This window comes from Oncorhynchus tshawytscha, linkage group LG32 (assembly GCF_018296145.1).
Source record: "Oncorhynchus tshawytscha isolate Ot180627B linkage group LG32, Otsh_v2.0, whole genome shotgun sequence".
Taxonomy (NCBI): Eukaryota; Metazoa; Chordata; class Actinopteri; order Salmoniformes; family Salmonidae; genus Oncorhynchus; species Oncorhynchus tshawytscha.
In genome coordinates this window covers 5107169-5127653 of record NC_056460.1, presented here as the reverse complement: position 1 = coordinate 5127653, position 20485 = coordinate 5107169, and the positions used below count along the sequence as shown (strand labels likewise).

Sequence of the window (20485 nt, the reverse complement as noted above, 5' to 3'; positions counted from 1 at the left end):
TTGTCAAATGCTTTGCTCAGTTGTACAGCCTGAATGTCAGTGTTGTGGAAGCTACTCTGAATATGTAGCTTAACAAGCTACCAATTTCTTCACACTGGGAGAAGTTAAGCTACCATTATGAACAATACATTTCTTGAAAAAGTAGTTAATTTATCAAGCAGTAGTTTGGATGTATTGATCTAAATCTGACATTTCTACACATTGCAAGAACGAGTCATTCTGGAATTTAGCCTATTAAAACTGTTTCAAATTAGAATTAGGCACGTCTGATGTCAAAAAAGGTAATCACCTAGGTCACCCATATTTTATTTCCTTTTTGCAAAAAAAAAAAAAAAAGTGTACTTCTAGTTAAATTACTACATGTCGTTCACTACCCCAACACTGCTGAATGTGTACGGGGGGGGGGCCCTCGGTCTGTACAAACGGACCAAGCAAGCATTACTTCATATACTGTGGTATTGTTTTAATCTTGTATTGAAAAATAAATTAACGAAATAACTTTAAACTGCAACAGAAGACAAATTAAGTTAACAAACATTTGTCAGCAGGGGTGGAATTGCAGTGCTCAATGTGGATTACTTTACAAATGTATATAAAAAATAATTTATTGGACATACACAAATCACAAAATCATTCATTTAAATACAGTAAACTGCACAGTGGCCTACCACAACCATTGCTCTTCCAGCTACAAAAAAGGTATAGAAAATGTATTTATATATGTATATTTCGTACACATGCCCCATTTTGGATGAGTAAAAAAAAAAAGAAAAACTGTACAAAACAGCACATTGGTGGTAATGGTCTGGATGGAATAATTTCAACAGAATAACAATTCTAATACTAGAATAGAAATATACAAAATGATTCATCTTAAGAGCAACTGGTTGAGAGATGTGAGGGGAGGGTGATGCTGAACTGATAAGCAGGCAGTGGTTGTTCTTACATTGATTGTTATCCTTTCACTCAGACAAGTGGGAAGGAAAACAAGAAAGCTCTTACAGAAAAGACGAGTAAATTGTGGTTTAAACAGACCTCTAAACGCTGCCTGTCCCAGACAACCACAAACTACTGAGCTGAAAAATGTCCTGCTTAAATAAATTGCCACAAAATGTCCTGTCACTATAACAATCAGTTTCCATGAGGGGGGGGATCTCACAAGACATCCAATCAGCAGTCTGATCAAGGAAAATGAGGCGGGCTCATCATTCCCCGCACTGCTAACCGCTCGTAATGCCGCCTTCTCATTGGGTGCCCGAGTTAGGTGACAAGCAGCTATGACCAATTACAGAGGGTAAAGCTGTAAACTTTGGTTCTACGGGCAGGTTGGCAATGTTAGTGTGGGAAGTGGACCGTCGGTCACTCATTTACTCTAACTTGGCGTGTTGCGACACCTGCTCGCTCAGACAAGCAGAGACTGTTGACCACACTCAGCCTAATGTTATCCTCCATATAGTGATCGCCCAGAGGCTTCAACACCTGGGGAGAGAGACAAGAGTGGTGGGAAAGACAAAAGGAGGAGAGGGGGTGACATCAGATGAAAGGAAGTGGGGGAAAAATAGAATAAAACCAACTGGAGGTGGAGTGAAAGGAGCAAGGAAAGCAAGCTTAATTTGTTCGTTAGTACGTTCATCCATACCAAAAATGGAAATCGTGACAGCTAATCATGCACACACACACACACGTGATAAAACTTAAGCACCCAATGTCACCCACCCTACCCTCGTAATCCCCTCAACATGTAATGAGAAAACAAATCAACCATGAAAGTGCCAACCTGTACTCTACATTTGTGGTGAGAACCAGGTATAAAATTCAGTTTTTAAATTCTAAACCAGCATGGCATGGGGACCATGAGCTATCAAAAAAGAAAACATTTATATATAGTCCTAAAAATGGACACTGGAAACCAAGCGAAGGGGGAAAACCGGCAGGGGCTAGTTTTTCTTCTTGACATTGTTGTTGGAGGCCAGTCTCGTTCTCTGGGTCGTTATCAAGGAATCCAACTGGACTCGACTCCTCGCCACCTCAAAGAGTTTGGAAAATATCTGAAAACAAGGCAAGGGAAGTATTGTGGCCATGTTAATGACATTAGTAGTGACGTATTTTTGCCTCCAAAATGACAAAAGATGGAGCCTTTCTTCCCCTCCGTCCACCTCACCTTTCGTGGAGTCCTCTGTGGCAAGCACAAAGTTTAAAAAAAAAGATGGAACACTAATTAGTGGGGATAGTAGTGAGAGAGGCGTCCCAATTCTCTACCCTTCTACCAAAGTGTGCACTTGCACCCTCCCTAAGTGGTTGAAACAACGCTTACACTAATACATTTATTTTAAGTGGCGGGTGCACACTTCTGGGGAAAGGGGAAAGAATCAGGGTTCAACCAGAGAGACAAAGACAGATAAGGAACCACATTTTGGGCTGATAAGGAAATTCTGGTTTGAGAGAGAAAATAGGTTTTGGTAAATCACATTCAGTCACATCCAGATAGGTTAGGAAAACAACAGGAGAAAGAGTTTGGGAGCAAACACTCTGAAAGAGTAAGCAGGAAGGGGGACATGGGGTGAGACAGGAAAAGAAAAGGGAAGAGAGTAGAAAGGGAAGAGAGTAGAAAGGAAAAGAGCGAAAGGGAGCGGGAAAAAAATGTATACATTAAAAGGGAGATGAGAGGCGTAGAAAGAGAAGTGAGTGAAAGAGCCCAAGCAAAAGAGAAACAGAACATGCATAATAGTCTGATCAAGAGACGTGCCGCAGGCATTTCTTCCCCCCCTAACCTCCACTCCCGGATCACCCACCTGCTCCCACAGGGTCTCGGCCACCTGGTCGATGACGCTGCCCACCTCGCGGAACTCGCCGGAATACTTCACATAAGCCCATAGGCAGAGTGCAGCCAGTGCCACGCCCATAATGAGATTACAAACCATGGCCACTGTGTTGATACCCAGAAAGCCCGTGACCAGCGACGCCACGTACATGGCGAACATGACGGCGAAGAGCGTGGCTGGCGTGCGCGCCGCGTAGAAGATGTTCTTGCCATCGTTGTGCTTGATGAAGTTCGTGAAGGCCTCATCCAGCTCTGCTTCAAGCTGCTCCTGGTAGCACCAGCAGAAGTCCTCGCCGCCCATTTTCTTGACCGAGCGAAAGTGTTTGACCGCCACCTGCCGCAGGTTCGAGTGGCCACGCTCCAGTTGATCGGGGGCCATGTAGGGCTTGTCGCCTCCGCAAACCTGGGAGAAAGGGGAGTTCGCTATGAGGGACACACACATACTGCAACTCATTTACTTATTGAATATTCAGTGTCTTATAAGCCCATATGGGCTGGGCATCTGACAGATGCAAGAACATTTCCGATCGAAAATCAACCCCTAGCCTCTAAGTATAGACATCTCTTTGCCCCTCAGATCTCTGAGAACTACACTGAACAAAATATAAAACGTGTAAAGTCTTGGTTACGGGAGCTGAAATAAAAGATCCAAGAAATGTTCCATACAAAGCTTATTTCACTCAAATTTGTTTACATCCTTGTTAGTGAGCATTTCTCCATTACCAAGATAATCCATCCACCTGACAGGTGTGGCATATCAAGAAGCTGATTAAAAACAGCATGCTCATTACACACAGGTGGAACTTGTGTTGGGAACAACAAAAGGCTATTAAACTGTGCAGTTGTGTCACAACAGTGCCACATGTGTCTCAAGTTTTAGGGAGCGTGCAATTGGCATGCTGACTGCAGGAATGTCCACCAGAGCTGTTAACAGAGAATGTCATATTTATTTCTCCACCATAAGCAGGCTCTTGTCGTTTTAGAGAATTTGGCAGTACGGTCAAGCTTCACAATCGCAGGCGACGTGTAACCACGCCAGCCCAGGACCTCCACATCCGGCTTCTTCACTTGTGGGATCGTCTGAGACCAGCCACCCAAACAGCTGATGAAACTGAGGAGTATTTCTGTCTGTAATAAAGCCCTTGTAGGGAAAAACTCATTCTTATTGGCAGTGCCTAGCTCCCCAGTGGGGGGGGGGGCTTATGCCCTCACAGGCCCACCCATGACTGCGCCCCTGCTCAGTCATGTGATATCCACAGAGTAGGGCTTAATAAATGTATTTAAATTAACCGATTACCTTATATGAACTGTAACTCAGTAAAATCATTGAAAATGTTGCATGTTGCGTTTATATTTTTGTTCAGTATAGAGCAATACAGAAGAAACAATTTAAGTATGTACATCTTGCACACCAGACTACAAAGGGGTGCTATACACGGGACTAAATCAACAAAATCCTTTCAGATCTACAAGGAGTCATCACATATCTCGATGTAGGCGCTAGGTGGGCACAACTTTGCTGAGAGCAAAAACAGAGCTATTTACAGAGTTTATTTTAAGCCGTCTAATTAAGATGTTTGTTTAAATGAACAAAAAAAGTTTTACAACTGAATCAATCTCGAGTATAACGTAGCTAGTAACATGCCACAACTCATCTGCACAGGTGTAAACGCTTCGACTGCTTTTATTAGTCAGATGCTAAATTGGATGCTTAAAACTGAAAGTTAATTGTTCAATTACCTGTTCCATGCCTTTGTTGTAAATGTCTTTTGCTCCTGCAACAGCTGCAAGGTTGTTGGCTTCAGCCGTTGCCTAGGTGACAGCGGAAGAAAGCAGAGGGGAAAACACAGCCGTCCTGAGATTAGGTCCCTTTGGTGCATCAACATTAAACATACGCATGAAATTCTACTCAAGTTTTAAAGAGGCTATATGGAATACGTGTTTAGAGGGCCCTTTGGGCTCGAGCAACCCCAGAGGTAACACGCCTCTGGGGGTGTTCGAGCCCAAAGGGCCCTCTAAATAGACGAATCTTGGTCAGAAAGGGGCAAACCTACCCACGCCCATGTGTAAAAGCATATATTGTTTGCTAATCGCTCATTGACCAGGTGACATAAACGGTATCATAAGGTCTAAAAGGCTTTGGGACGCCACGAATGTTCATGCTACACAATACATTTGGTCAACGACAAGTGAAAGCATGAGCATGCTTCAGGGTTGTATTTACAAGAACATTTTGCAACAGAAAACAAAACAAGATTTTGAATTGGACAAATTCAGGCAGTACCTCCCAGTTTTACCCCAGTATCAAACTATTCTATTCCATTTCGTAACACAATCCAGTTATTTGTTAGGGGAATGTATCATTGACTATCTGGAGAGTTAACTACCTGTAACATTGACTTGGGATGAGGCAGCTCCTCCCCTTGGTATATTTTCATGTATGCCTGTGCCGAAAAAAGAAAAACAAGCAACAAAAAATTCAGAAGAAGAAAAGGTATTAAAGAGGAAAGGTATAGGAGGGAAAAAAGGTATATAAAAGGAGAGGTATATAGTAAATCATATTTTATTGGTCACATATTTAGCAGATGTTATTGCGGGTGTAGCGAAATGCTTGTGTTACTAGCTCCAGCAGTGCAGTAATATCTAATAATACACATAAATCTCAAATGGAAAGAACGAAATTAAGATATAAATATTAGAACGAGCAACACCAAAGTGGCATTGACTAGAATACAGTATATACATATAAAATAAGTAACACAGTTTGTAAACATTAAAGTGACCAGTGATTCCATGTCTATGTACATAGGGCAGCATCCTCGAAGGTGCAGGGTTGAGTAACCATGTGGTAGCCGGCTAGTGACAGTGACTAAGTTCAGGGCACTGGGTGGAGGCCGGCTAATGATGGCAAGGTATAAGCTCAGAAGGAATGTTTGAAACGATCGACTTACTTTGAAATACTGTACAAGGTCTCGGCACGTCACTTTGGATCCTCCGATTTCTTTCTCCACCAAGTTCTTCGGGGACAACAAGATTGGCACTAGGTTGACGAGCTCAGTCTTGAAATCGTCATCAATATCTAGAGGGAGTAACAAGTGGGAAATGCATTTCTTTATTAAAAAAGGTCTGTTGACATTTCCCTTTTAAACCAGTGAAAAATTTACCAATCGCCATCTGACCTTAAATGCAACTATAAAGGCAAACACGTTATAACTTTGAAAGATGACCTTTGTATTGTAATTGATCGCATTTATGTAGCACTTTTCTTCTAAAATCCAAGAATTACAAGTCTACAGAGAACCATGTTCCCTATGCACACCTGGATATGAGATAATTGGATACATATAGCGTTATGGTAATTGCTAAACCTTACCTTCTGATTGCCTGGTTAGAAATTTGACCATAATGCTTAGACCTATCCAATCGCTTCAGATTTACAGGAGTGCCTTGGGGTAGGTGCTGGTTTATTTGGAATTGACAGAGTTGGCTAAGGGGTACTTTGACTAAAGCCTGTTTTAGCATGGCCAGCGCCATGAACTGTCAATACACTGAAGTAAAAAGAGGAAATTGGCTATTTTAAAATAGAGAGATGGCCCTCAATGGCACTGCTCATGCTCTCAGAGATAGGTGTGCAATCTTTCCACAAGAGTAATTTAGCAACCTTTTCCTATAGCGTACCTGTGAGTCTGCCATCAAAGTTGGGGTTGGTGGCCACCTTGAGGCCGGGGTGGGGCAGGAGGAAGCAGCCAATGTTAGAGAAGCAGGAGTGGATGTGCTTCCTGACATTCTGCAGCTCCTCATGCTGGTTCTGTTTCACCTGCACACAGTGGAGAGACTCTTGCTTATTCAAGTAAATGGTTGGACAAATATGTGTTTGAATGAGCTCCGTCTCAGATCGGTTTGTGCTAAAACCCTGATGAAGGCAGCATAGCTGTCGGAGTGTTGGCTTCCATTACATTTATTCCTTCAGAACCCAAGTGTGCAGCTTTTATTTTCCATGAGCTGTACAGCCTACTACTGGTCGTTGTCATACCATTGTCCATAGGAGTTGGCACGACTGCGCAAACAAACCAGGCTGTTTGAACAGTGGATGCATAATTAGAACGTGTATAAGTGCTTTAGTTCCTGAAATGTCAGAGAAGTTAAAGCTCTGATTTTCTTAAAACAAATGGAGCAAGTGAAAAAATGCGTACTTGTAATCTCTTCTCCAGGAAACTCTTCCCTCCGTCCAAGCCATAGGGATGCTCGTAAGGGTAGCTCCAGTCTCTTATAAGAAACATTAAAGTCTGTTGTGGAAGGCAATTAAGGAATAAATATTAAAGATACTATAGGACTATAGACTTTTCACAAAGTGTCAAGTAATGGCAGCCATATTGAAATAAGACTAGAGATGCCTATTAGCGCCATCACAATTACTTACAAATCTCCTCTTCATTATTATCCAATGAGAAATGTGTTGCAGGCCATTCATTCAGGAAAGGCAGCAGAAAAATGTGACAATACCTGAAAGGGTTTCTCATAGATCTCCTCCAAGGCCAGCCTTCCATATTCAGTAAAGAGCTAGGTAGGGAAAAACAAAAGTCAGCTATAAATCAGAGTAACACTCCACGTCCTCGTCAAAGGTCAACAGTCAGTCAAACAATCTATTAATAACAACGAGAAGTCTTGCAGCTGACTTGCCGTCTAATAGGACAGTGATGTCAATAACACGCCTCATTTAAGAGTCTTCTGTTGAGTAGGTTTTAAAGAGGCTATATATAACCTTTGCTTCTAGGGGTGCTTGAGCAAAAAGGGGTACCCCGTACAGTCACATTTCAAGTCAATTTGAAGTTCATTTAGCAATTAAAAACATCATTGTGTATCTTTAACAAGGGAGGAAGCAGCTATACACTTCCATACAAGTGCTCTACTTATGACCCACTAAGTACAATAGTTCCAATTGCATGGATGATAATCAAAGGAATATCATGTAGACATTTCCCCCTGGAGAGCTATGATATAACAAAGTAAAGATCCTTTTCAAGTTACAGCATCTGTTCGTGGAGTTCAATGTCCAAAGCTCATGGCCAAAGCAGTGTTGAAGATTGTAAGTCCACCATCCAAAACAATCCAAACACGCGCATGCACACACACACCTGGAGATGTTGAAGGTCATCTTCTTGCACATTCTGAGACAAGTTGTAAACCTAACGGGTGACAAATCATCAAAACATCAATAACCTGTACTAAAGTCCAGAGATCACACTTTCAATCAATGTTTTGCATGAATTGAAAAGTTGGTATGGGGAGGAGGAAAGTCTGGTATTCAGTCAGTCTAGAACTAGCACATGACAACACAACTTCATAAACTGTATTTAACATGCACGCAAGTCTCAGGAAAATGTCAAATTTTTCAATTCCTCAAACTTACTGGCAAAAGGGGTATAGCAAGAGTGGCATTCCTCATCCAAACAGCCTATAGTCACCCAGTTCCCTATTATTGATTTTTTCAATAATGGCAATTAAACATACGCACATGTAGAACTCCCCTACTTCGAGTAATGAATACCTTAATATAAACAGTACACAACACTGAGGGGGGAGTGTCATACCTGTACAGAGCTGGTCATGGTGCTCAACGCAAACAGTGTCGCACAATCTTTGATGGTTGATTGGCTGTCGAAAGCCCCCTGTGTGTCGATTAGAAGAACCGCAACCTTTCAGAGAAAGGATAAAATCAATTACAAAGTCATATTCTTCACCAATCAAGGGGTATTAAATCAGTTGAAATAACCAATGGACAACTGGACATTTGAAATCGTGTCTTTAAAAGGGACATTGCACTCCAAAAACAAAGTTCGTAAATCTTTTATAAATCCAGCTATATGCCGCAATCCAAAGTGAACGGAGACGATAAACGGCAGATCATTTCCACATTTTGCTTCACAACTGATGCCGTTTAATATGGACTCATCTTGATCGTTTTAGTGGTCTGAAAATATCAGAAACTTTACTTTTGGAGAGCAAGGTCTTAAAAACAATTCAACATTAGTTGGGAGAAAATGTGTGCCCATCCAAGGGAAAAGAAACTTTGTATTTACCCTGCTCCCGTCTGGCTTGTCCACCACAAACACGTCGCTCCATGCCAGGATGCCCGTGGTCTCCCTCTCGCAGCCCCCCCGCCAGGTGAAGCCTGTCAGTGGCTCCTCGTGCCCACCCAGCCAGGAGCAGGATGTCTGAAAGGACAAAGAGGACAAAGCAGGAGATTGAAGATCATATGAGCCATGTAGCTACAGTGCCACACCTCTGGTTGACTGAAGCAGTCCTCTCTGGCCTTGCCCAGAAACAACCTCTAGCCATTTCCCCTAGACAATTCATGTAAACCTGAAAGGTATAAGCGAGCAATATGGTCCAGTCCCTACCAAGACTATTAGAGGGCAAGAAATACCACAGTACCTACTTATACCCATCAGATGTATTCCAGATATGCATGAAGTGTCTCTATACTTGAGTTGCATATTGATGGCGATCCCCGCTCAAACCGAGGGCCACACACAAAAGCAGCCTTTATTCCTGGAATAAAGGGCAGAGTTCTTGCAAAAGCAGGCCACAGTCCCAAGCATTGTGCTGCCCAAAAATCAGCTTTAAGCTCAGCTCAAACGGATTATGGTCATCCCCCTAAACAAGTTATGAACAGCGAAATGTAATTAACTGACAAGGGTACAGCAAGTTGTGGCAGAAATCCTGATAAGTTTACTCCCTAAGCGTCCAATGTGACGCATGAATGAATTCCTCGCAGCTCTTAACAGTTTCACTTTCAGTGAAAAGTATGAGGACAATGTTTTCCAACTCAAGATAAGTATGATTTCATCTAACAAGTTTGTTTGAAGTCCATCCTTGTAAAATGTTCTATCAGGGCCAATAGAGTGTCTTGAAAGTTCTACTTGTTCAAAGGACACTCATGTTAGCAGATGTCCCAAAGCACTGCCAAGTAGCCCAACACAGGCAACATTTTCAATAAGTGCCACTGGATCATTTCACAGCACAGCTGCAGCTCTTCAATGCAGCGAAATCCCACCAGGTCACAAAGCACTCAGACCCACATTAAGTTCACCAGACATGTGACATGAGCCGTGCTACTGTTCTCACAGGGGTTTGACATCAATTTCTTCGGTCGGGGCAAGTAGACCAGAAGTCTACTGGCCGCCAAGTGAATTTCTACTTGGAAATCGACTGACGTCTATCTACTTAGCCAAATGCATGAGTTTACGTCGTCTCAAAAAAAAAAAAAAAGGTTAACGTTGAACCCTGCCTCATATTCTACTATGTTCCAGACTGGCGGGTTGAGAGCCAGTGTTTGCATTGCTTTCCTGTGTATTTCCATACCTGGTGGGTCAGAGCATGTGTGTTGTCCGTATAGGCTGCACACTAACACACATGCGGCCACTTAAGTGTTTTTAAATTGTATAGGCCTTAATGTAGCTGACCCCAGGAAGTGTCCTAAATACAACTAATTCTACATGTAACAATGCATGCCTATGTGGTCTCTCTTATGTAGTATATGTACAATGTACATTTAGTACATAAGCCTGTGTGTTCCCTCTCCTGGTTGTAAGTCATGTATAAAACTTTTGCGATAGATAAATAAATAAATAGATAAATAAATGCTGCAGTAGCATATTTCCGTTTTCAAAACCGTTTCATAGCTGGTAAATTAATCGCAAAAGTCAGAGCTACGAATCCTATAGCCTATCCCAACTAGTGTTGCAACACTGCCTGGCTGGGGGCTGTGCACAGTGAAGAGCTGAGTGAAAGATACATTTTTAGAAGCACTGGTACAGGCATAAAAGTAGGTCTAATTTACTTGGAATGAAAGTCTACCGAAGTGAGACTTTGTCCTTGTGTTATTTACATTGTTTTGTTCACAACCTTTTCGGTTTGTTTCAATTGCTAGGGAAGACAAGACAACGCAGCTACTAGTCAGACTCAATCTCACAGGCAGAAACCGTTGCATTACCAAGGTAACCTGTGATAGGGTCACAAACATTAAATCATGTACCACATTACTAGTAATACATTTGTTGTTTTAGAAAGATTACAACGCATGCACATCTATTTTACTGGGTTTTGTTGGTGTAATTTGAGTTTAAAAAAAAACATTTTAACAGTGGCTGGTGGAGTTCATTTTAGGCCCTGATTGTACAAGGAACACCTGTGTATAGTCTCACCTGGTTGTACATGAAGCGCAGCATGAAATCCAGCAGGAAGGACTTGCCCTTGCGGAAGGCACCGGCCACCGACACCACCACCACGTTAAGGTCGCGCACATGCTCCTGCAGCAGGATGCGCTCCAGCGCCGCCTCGTCGAGCTCAAAGGCGTGGTCGTCCTCGTGAGCCACAACGATCTGTACCGGCCTGGCCGACAACGCATCTTCCTCCGACAACAGGGCCTTCTCTTCCTCAGGGCTCATCTTATGAGGCACATCCTCCACCCCATGCTCACCTGGGAGAGATGTTTAGGATCATTAAAAGGGAAGGTCCTCAATTTATAACTTAAAGAGGTCCACCTCCCAAATCAGAGTTTAACAATTTCAAACCTAAAAGTGGTTACTGGTTAGATACAAAGTGGATATTACACAGAGATACCTGCATATGCCAACTAGTTCATCAACAATATAAATTCAACTGTGTTACTTTAACTTAATTTTTGGGGCATATTAACCCATTACGCCATCGTTTTCCACTCAATGATGCTAAGACTAATATGTAGCCATGTTAAACCTATTTAGTCTAAACCTTGGGTTAATGGAACAAGGCCAAATCTTGGAACTATAATATCCATTATAAAAATATCAAAAAGGTACTCTGCAGATTCCGGGATGTCAAAGATTCTTTTGTTTTCTAAATGTAGTGTTAGCTAGCAGCAAGTTGGTGTGTCTGGTTGCCTTTCTGCTTCCTGTTTTTCTACGGTGTGGTTTAGACCGGTAGTCTATGTCTGAGAGACGCCCGCTCTGATCACACCAGTAAGGTCCTTGGAAGAGATTAAAATAATTTAATTTGTGGGAACCGTCCCTTCAAACGTCAGAAACAGCAGACTGCAGTCATATCAATAATGGGTCCCAGTCATAAGTCACAAGCTTTGATGTCAAAGGTTCTTGACTTCAGACATGTCAGTATGCCACAGTAACATTCAAGTCAAACGATAGGAGAGCAGTAATCATGAGTAGAGGCCTAAATGACTATCATTAACCTTTTATGGATGCAATTCAATGAAGAACTACAATATATGCTGATATTCTCTGAATAGTTGAGCTGCAAAGAATACAGTCTGTACCATACGCTCCCTGAAATGCACAACAGGAAACAAAGTGGCAGGAACTGGGCTGCCAAGTTTGCAGTTTGTGAAGGGGTATGAAACAAACAGTGGTTAGAGCAGTTAGAACAAAAACGCGCACACACACACACACACACACCTAGCAGGCAGACTGTGCAGCCCTGCCAGGGCTACATCAGTTGGCCTCCCCTGCCAAATTCTTTCATTAATAAAGACTGAGGGCTCATCCCAAGGACAGTCAGCCCATTGGGAGAGGGGGACCATAATGAGGGGCACACGCAGCCACCCTCACCACATTACAGAAGACGACACTGCAGTCATCACTGGCCAGTCAGAATGCAAGACAAATAAAGCCCCGTCATTTCAGACTAGGTCAGCATTACACGAGCGTGACATTTAAGGGGTTTTAAGGGCAAAGCAACCAGTCTTGTGCTAATTGCTATGCTAATTGAATAACTTGATAAACATCTACACAACAAGCAACTGTTCATCATAGCCATGGCCTTGACTGACCACCGTGACCGAATGCTTCGTATAAATAATCCTGCCTTGTGCTGCAGTACCGAAACAGCCTTGTGTCTTATAGGACTTAAATATGGGCAATAAGGATGCTTGATTGGGCACCTCAATGGGCATCTATTAGAATGTTAAACTGAATTCAAGTTTCAGACTAGGGCACAGCAGGTAACATCTGGACAACTCCTAGACAAACTTAAACTTGTACTAAAAAGCATGTTCAATGTAGAATCCTGTGGCCGGAAAACGTCCGTGTACGCATAGGCCTAAACCTAGTGCAGCACCGGATTGGGCATCCACGGCCTTGGAGAGTTCAAAGTGTGTGCAGGCCTTTCTTCGTGACCAGCACTAGCTAAACGCACCTCGAGTCGCATTGTTACAGCTGGAATGGAACAAAAGCCTACACACACTGCACCCCTCAAGGAATCCTAATCTAGAGTAACAGCCAGAGGATGACCATTCACAACGTCTCCATTTGGCTAGGCTGCATTACGAACTTGAAAGCGTAATCACTAGCCTCCGTCCCGGTCTACACCACCTTCAGAGTCCTGAAAGGACTGAATGGGTTTAGGCCTACACCATATCTGGCTGGGCAATATGGCTTTCAGATTACAGGGGGAGTTGGACTGAAAAAGGGTTAGCAGAGGGAAGATTTAAGATTGATTCGACCCAGTTTTTCATAAAACATGTGAACCCATTGGTTCTAACAGCCTATGAGGATAGACGTGAAGAGGATAGAAGCTTATTTGGCCAAATTAGCAGCTGGAAGCCAATGCTGCTGGGAGGAGCAAGTGATGAACGATCTGACTAGGTACGGGATGAGAGCGAGTTCATGGCTCAGGAAGACTTGCTGCATTATTTTGAGCGCTTTGCTCATATACCAACATGTTATCATGCCAAACGTCAGGGGACCAGCCAAGAGGACTCAAATATGCGAGTGACTCAAATATCTCAAGAGTCTTCCAACTATAAGATGCTTTTTGAGGTCTCCTAGCAGTGCCGTTGAGGAACTACAGCAAGCACACTGGTTTTGTTTGGAACAACACCAGCATCCCCACCATCACACAATTTGTTGTTTATGCAATCCAAAAACAGCTCATAATAAATCACAATTTGGTTCAAGTGGGCATAATTTGATAGCTTGTTCTATTGCCAAGTTATAAAATACAATCTTATTGTTTGGTTTCTCTGAATTGCCCTGTGAAAGCGTATTGCAATTTCAGTGTGCATAGAAAGGAGTCATGCGTGCATTAGGCAGTGACTGGGGCAAGAAAAAGAAAACTAGTTATAGGGACATTAATTTTGACAAACCATCATATTGCTTTGATATTTCAGTATTATTTTTGCGCTATTTGGCTGTACGTGCACCAAAACTCCAGTATTCTTCCTTCATAGCTTGTTCTCCATATTTTTAAAATAGTGAACCAATATGTTTCCAACACTTATTTCCAAGACTGATTTTCTCATGGTTCTCTGGTCCCTCTGCAGCAGACATATAGTGATCAATAGCCTGTTTGGAACAGCCATTGCAATAAAATTGCAATACATACTGTATCGGCACCTGTGACACACCACCCCAGACCATGACGGACCCTTCACGTAGATCCCGCTCCAGAGTACAGGCCTCGGTGTAACGCTCATTGCGTCAACGAAAAACGCAAATCCGACCATCACACCTGGTGAGACAAACACGCAACTCGTCAGTGAAGAGCACTTTTTGCCAGTCCTGTCTGGTCCAGCGACTGTGGGTTTGTACCCATAGGACATTGTTGCCGGTGATGTCTGGTGAGGACCTGCCTTACAACAGGCCTACAAGCCCCCCTCAGCCTACTGTGGACAGTCTGAGCACCGACAGAGGGAATGTGCATTACTGGTGTAACTCGGGCAGTTGTTGTTGCCATCCTGTACCTGTCCCGCAGGTGTGATGTTTGGATGTATCGATCCTGTGCAGGTGTTGTTACACGTGGTCTGCCACTGCGAGGACAATCAGCTGTCTGTCCTGTCTCCCTGTAGCACGGTCTTAAGCATCTCACAGTACGGACATTGCAATTTATTGCCCTGGCCAGATCTGCAGTTCTTATGCCTCCTTGCAGCATGCCTAATGCACGTTCACACAGATGAGCAGGGACCCTGGGCATCTTTCTTTTGGTTGTATTTCAGAGTCAGTAGGAAGGCCTCTTTAGTGGCCTAGGTTTTCATTACTGTGACCTTAATTGCCTACCGTCTGTAAGCTGTTAGTGTCTTAACGACCGTTCCACAGGTGCATGTTCATTAATTGTTTATGGTTCATTGAACAAGCATGGGAAACAGTGTTTAAACCCTTTACAATGAAGATGTGACGTTTTGGATTTTTACAAATTATCTTTGAAAGACAGGGTCCTGAAAAAATGACTTTTTTTTGTGCTGACTTTAGATACATAGGATCCGATATGATACAAGAACGAGACGTTTAAGTTTGAAATGATTCGGTGCGATTCGGTTTGATTGGAGAGAAAAAGAAAAAAGGTTGATGCACTAACATGTTGCATAAACAAATGTTCCATTGTTAGAAAAATGTGCTGCTAATGGAGCTCATATGAGCTGAATCTGTGAGCTGACGCGTGTATAAATGATGTAGGTCTATGGCGTGTGTGTGTCGTGAATTATAAACTGGGTGGTTTGAACCCTGAATTTTGTTTGGCTGAAAGCCATGGTACAGACCGTATAACACAGGTATGACAAAACATCTTGTTTTACTGATCTAATTAAGATGGTAACCAGTTCATAATAACAGTAAGGCACCTCAGAGGTTTGCAGTATATGGCCAATATACCACAGCGGCGGTGTCCAGTCACTCTGTATTGCGTTGTGCATAAGAACAGCCCTTAGCCGTGGTATATTGGCCGTATACCACACCACCTCAGGGTTTATTGCTTAATTATGGAGTATGAACCATGTAGGCACCTGATCTGAGCCATAAAGGAGATTAGGCATCTCCCACCCCACTACCACTATCAGATATGGGCAGGGGGGCAATTTAGCTGAAATCACTCCCCCACTAATTAACTTGTCATTGTTGCAGATTAAGTGTTTGAGCTAGTAATGTATGAATATTTAACATTTACAAATTAGCTATGACATAGCCAATGAATATATAGCACAACTTTGGATTTCACACCATCTCAAAATCAAATGGTTTTGACCGTTTGGAAGTTTAGGGAGCTTCTTTTCTCCTACTTTGGCCATGCAGTTTGCCTCGCAAAATGATTACTGTCTTAGTTATGAAATTGTCAACCTTACCCTGTATATCTAAAAACCTGTATACCTTACCCTGTATACACTGATTGTCTAATGCAAAACTACCAAAACTATTGCTGATTGTGAACCTGAACAATCAAAAAATTAATTAAAATGTTACAGGTAGCCTATAGCAGATTAGAGTTGTCTACAGTAGCTTACTTTTATTCCGGTAAAAAACAATTTCAACACAGCATAGATAACAATAACATAGCAACTTACAAGGGTTGTCACTCTAATAAAGCCTAATATTGCACAAGCCATTTCAGCATTTAAAATGTGCATGATCAGGAACAGGCTGCCTACCGCACGTTTGTCAGTGCGCAACACTGGGAACAGTTTGACTAGGCTACTGATATTCCCTGGAAGTTGTTTGGCATGCAAAATGCCTTTTAGATCAATGACTCAGTTACACACTTAGTTCGATACTGAAGGAGAGGACGCATCAGTTGTCACAAAACACGGTATTTTTGGAAGGTATACAAGTCATATGTGCAACAAAAAGTGAATTGTGATTTGTAATGTTTCAAAACTATTTTCTGACCGATGCACGATACATTTGTATCTGTTTGGGACTGATGCAGTCTTAGCTTCAAGATTTGAATCGGGACCGATGCCCATTAGTGAATCATAACATCCCTAGTGTAGAGTGGGGACTGTTTTTTGAGCCTCGGAAGTGTACCTCATCAAGCACTTTACCCAAAGGGCATCAATCAAAAAGCATCAACACCAGAGAGAGTTGTCACGGTAGGGAGAAATGACAGGAGAGATACAGTGGTGGCAGTAAACTCTAGGCTGCTGCGTGAAGTGAACAGCAGTCGTGACAAATCTGAGAAATCGATACTGAAATGCCATGAATATGAAGCAAGATATTGGGCAAGATGTGATCTATAACCTGCATGACATCAGAAAAATAATAATAATCGAGGCTAGAGTTCAATGGCATTTCAGACGTGCTGGCATGCCTCCCTGCCTACAGTCTAGACTCTAGAGGAATCAACCATTCTTAATAGGTTAGTGCTATGCGGGATTCTTGGGACATCCCTAAACACTAACCTTACCATTTTTAAATGTAAACGTCAATGGGGTAGGGACGCTAATCTGTTAAAATCATGCCATAGGTCAAATAGAGCTAACCTAGGCTTTTTATAACCTAGGCCCTGCAATGTTGTTCACTTAGGCCAATGTTCTCTTGCTCACTTATCAGCACTCTGTTCAGATGCATGCGCAGATATCAGTGTAGGCTGAAGTTGCATAGACATTGCTCTCGAGTCAGTTTGGTATTTCTCCTACTAATCGTTAAGGTCAGGATTGCGAGAGGGGAAGCTGATCCTAGTCACCATCCTATAGCCAGAGATCTCTTCCATCAGCAGTTGTCCACTGAGACAGTTGTGTCACAGATAATGCCATGTTAGGATGATACCTGGACTCACTGGAACTCAGTGTATTGCTAGTCAGTAGGCAGTCTAAGTATAAATTAAAGCATACTCAGGTCGTCATTACTGCAGGGGATGCATGTTGGTTGAGAGAGCAAGCTATGCTAAATGGCTGCTCCAACTAAGCTAGCTAGCACATAAAATGTTAGCCAAGAGGTGCAAAAGCTTGGCCTAGGTCTTAAGGGTGGAAATGGGGAGAAAATTGGATAAGAAAACATTTAATTGGATAGCCAGACAGTAGCCTCACACTTTAGAAACAGGAGATGGCCTCCTGCCCTATCCCAATAATAGCTTTCCTTTTACAAATGTGCCATCCTCTTAATCTCCCATGCTTGGATGGATGGTCAGACGCAGTTCTCTCCTTGTATGGAAACATTTTTTTTATTCCTAACAATTCCAAGAAGTTTTAATTCCTACACCTCTGACCTTGCCTCATTTCAAGAAGTCCAAATTATGTCCACATTAGCAGAACCAACTTAAAGGAATACTTCAGGATTGCAGCAATGAGGCCCTTTATCTACTTCCCCAGAGTAAGAAACTTGTGGATACCATATATTTTAATGCAATTTTATATTCGTTTGAAGGAAACAACCTCTAACTTCTTCGTACTGGACACATAAAAATGGTATCCAGAAGGTCATTGGACTCTGCGGAAGTAGATAAAGGGCCTCATTGCCAAAATCCCAAAGTATCCATTTAAAACATGAGCTCAAGCTCACATCCCCTTCAACTCAAGCCATTCCTACAAACCCCAATGCTGGCAATGTTCAAAAACACACCATGAGAGATTACCCTAAACTTGTGCATCAATGCAGCAGGGCTAGGTAAGGTTACAGGAACAACTGCTGCAAGTAAACAAACTTGATCTCTAGGGCTTATAGTGGAAGCAGTTAAAGTGCAATGGCCTACTTTCATGCAGTCAGTATTGAAACAGTTAATGATATAGTAAAGCTAAGGTATCAAGTATGCACAGTATTCCAACATTAATGGTCAACTGCCTAGGCAAACTAGCTAGTTAATCCTTTTGAGAGGTTGTGTAAGAGAGTAGATAAGACCAGCTACTACAGCAGCTAACGTCTAGCTGGCCAAATTAATTCCAAGTAGGCAAGGCTACTAGCTAGTTAGCTATTCTGTTTGCAGTAGACTAATGTTAGAGCGTTACCTTCTAACAAACCTCTAACTGTTTAGACAGCTAGCCAACTAAAATAGCTAGCTAGTTACACAAAACACATGTCATTCAGGTCATCATGTACTTAGTCAGATCATTCATTTAAAACTAGCCAAAAATACTAGCTAGCTAGCAGTTTACAAGCTCACGCTAGCTAGCTACCGAACAATGACATTGACACTTGAAGATTACCATTAGCTTTGACATTAGGTGGTCCATGCCTTCACATACGGTACCAGCGTTGGCTAATGGGGCAAGACATACTGGTAGTTCGCTAGATGGCAAAAAAAACGAAGATTATCTGGATTTTCTAAAACTAGCAAGTAAGACGTAAATGTCAGCCAGATAACATAAATTAGCTAGCTAGAATTACAAAAAGGAACAGTCAGTAGCCAGTTTGTGTAGTGCTAACTTATTATTCCCGGCTAGGTAGGCTTTGACTTTGTGGACTGAAACATTTGGGTTGTCATAATATTTAGTTTCAGTCAGACCCAATCAAGACGTTCATTTTAATTCAACATTTTCTTCCCAAAATTGAAAAGTGAGTAGGAAACGAATAATGGGATGGATGCTCTGCACTGGAACTCGATAGCGTTCCCTCGTCCGTGATAACGTTAGCTCAGAATGAAACAGGGATATTATCGTCAATCCCACAAAACAACCTAATTATATTTATGTTTAGATATAATTTGCAAACTAAGGGTAAATAATACCTTCGTCGAAAATGCTGTTTTCGCTATTTTGCTGAGAGTGATTCCGATGCTTCAACCCGCTCTTCTCCGCCATCTTGACCCGTTCAAAATAATCAAATTCAGCTGACGTAAAAACCCCAAACCCCTCCTCTTGTCTCTATCGAGTTCAGACTATGTGGATTTTCCGCAGGGTCCTACATGAATTAATGGCAGATGTAGGAGCATTGTTTGTACTTTGATTGAAAGCCTCAACCTTCTGACTGATTTTTGTTTGGATTATTATGGTCTGATACTGGGCATTGTTCTTGCCATGCAGATACACACACACAAATACCAAAATAATATTTTGTCTGAAAATACGTTGAATTTATTCAACATCTTTAATGAACATCATATTGTATGTTCTATTTGATAGTTAGAGATATAGGGTTGAGTTGTCCATGTGAAGTTTATGCATTTTTCAGTTGATGTTCCAGTTACTGGGTTGGCCCTCGCTACATATTAGTCGCCAGACCCACTGGCTCCAGGTCATCTACAAGTCCATGCTAGGTAAAGCTCAGCCTTATCGCAGTTCACTGGTCACGATGGCAACACCCACCCGTAGCATGCACTCCAGCAGGTGTATCTCACTGATCATCCCTAAAGCCAACACCTCATTTGGCCGCCTTTCGTTCCAGTTCTGTGCTGCCTGTGACTGGAACGAATTGCAAAAATCGCTGAAGTTGGAGACTTTTATCTCCCTCACCAACTTCAAACATCTGCTATCTGAGCAGCTAACCGATCGCTGCAGCTGTACATAGTCTATCGGTAAATAGCCCACCCAATTTACCTACCTCATCCCCATACTGTTTATATTTATTTACTTTTCTGCTCTTTTGCACACCAGTATCTCTACCTGTACATGACCATCTGATCATTTATCACTCCAGTGTTAATCTGCAAATTGTAATTATTTGCCTACCTTCTCCTGCCTTTTGCACACAATGTATATAGACTCTTTTTTTTCCTACTGTGTTATTGACTTGTTAATTGTTTACTCCATGTGTAACTCTGTGTTGTCTGTTCACACTGCTATGCTTTATCTTGGCCAGGTCACAGTTGTAAATGAGAACTTGTTCTCAACTAGCCTACCTGGTTAAATAAAGGAGAAATAAATAAAATAAAATAAAAAACTGAACCATGTAGATTGTATAATTTTTGTAAATGGTTAGAACAAAATGATGACAATTTTTTTCCCCCACAAAATATATGGGCAGACTACGA

The 20485-nt window shown here is 42.1% G+C and overlaps 1 protein-coding gene across 3 annotated transcripts; it reads right to left on the bottom strand.

Annotated features, from left to right (window-relative positions):
* Window positions 1–591: 591 nt before the first annotated feature.
* On the bottom strand, window positions 592–19380 carry LOC112230417 (atlastin-2). 3 transcript variants are annotated; one of them, XM_024396714.2, is made up of 14 exons: window positions 19244–19380; window positions 11029–11303; window positions 8902–9036; window positions 8413–8517; window positions 7957–8007; window positions 7325–7381; window positions 7015–7107; window positions 6500–6638; window positions 5773–5900; window positions 5209–5265; window positions 4562–4633; window positions 2793–3224; window positions 2162–2176; window positions 592–2048 (listed from the first exon to the last, which is right to left on the bottom strand). In XM_024396714.2, the coding sequence occupies exons 1-14, from the start codon at window positions 19314–19316 to the stop codon at window positions 1938–1940; spliced, it is 1743 nt and encodes a 580-aa protein (XP_024252482.1). In that variant the 5' UTR covers window positions 19317–19380; the 3' UTR covers window positions 592–1937. The 3 variants fall into 3 exon arrangements, with proteins under 3 accessions (XP_024252482.1, XP_024252481.1, XP_024252483.1); XM_024396713.2 differs by having other exon boundaries at window positions 592–2176; XM_024396715.2 differs by lacking the exon at window positions 2162–2176.
* Between the last annotated feature and the right edge of the window lie 1105 nt (window positions 19381–20485).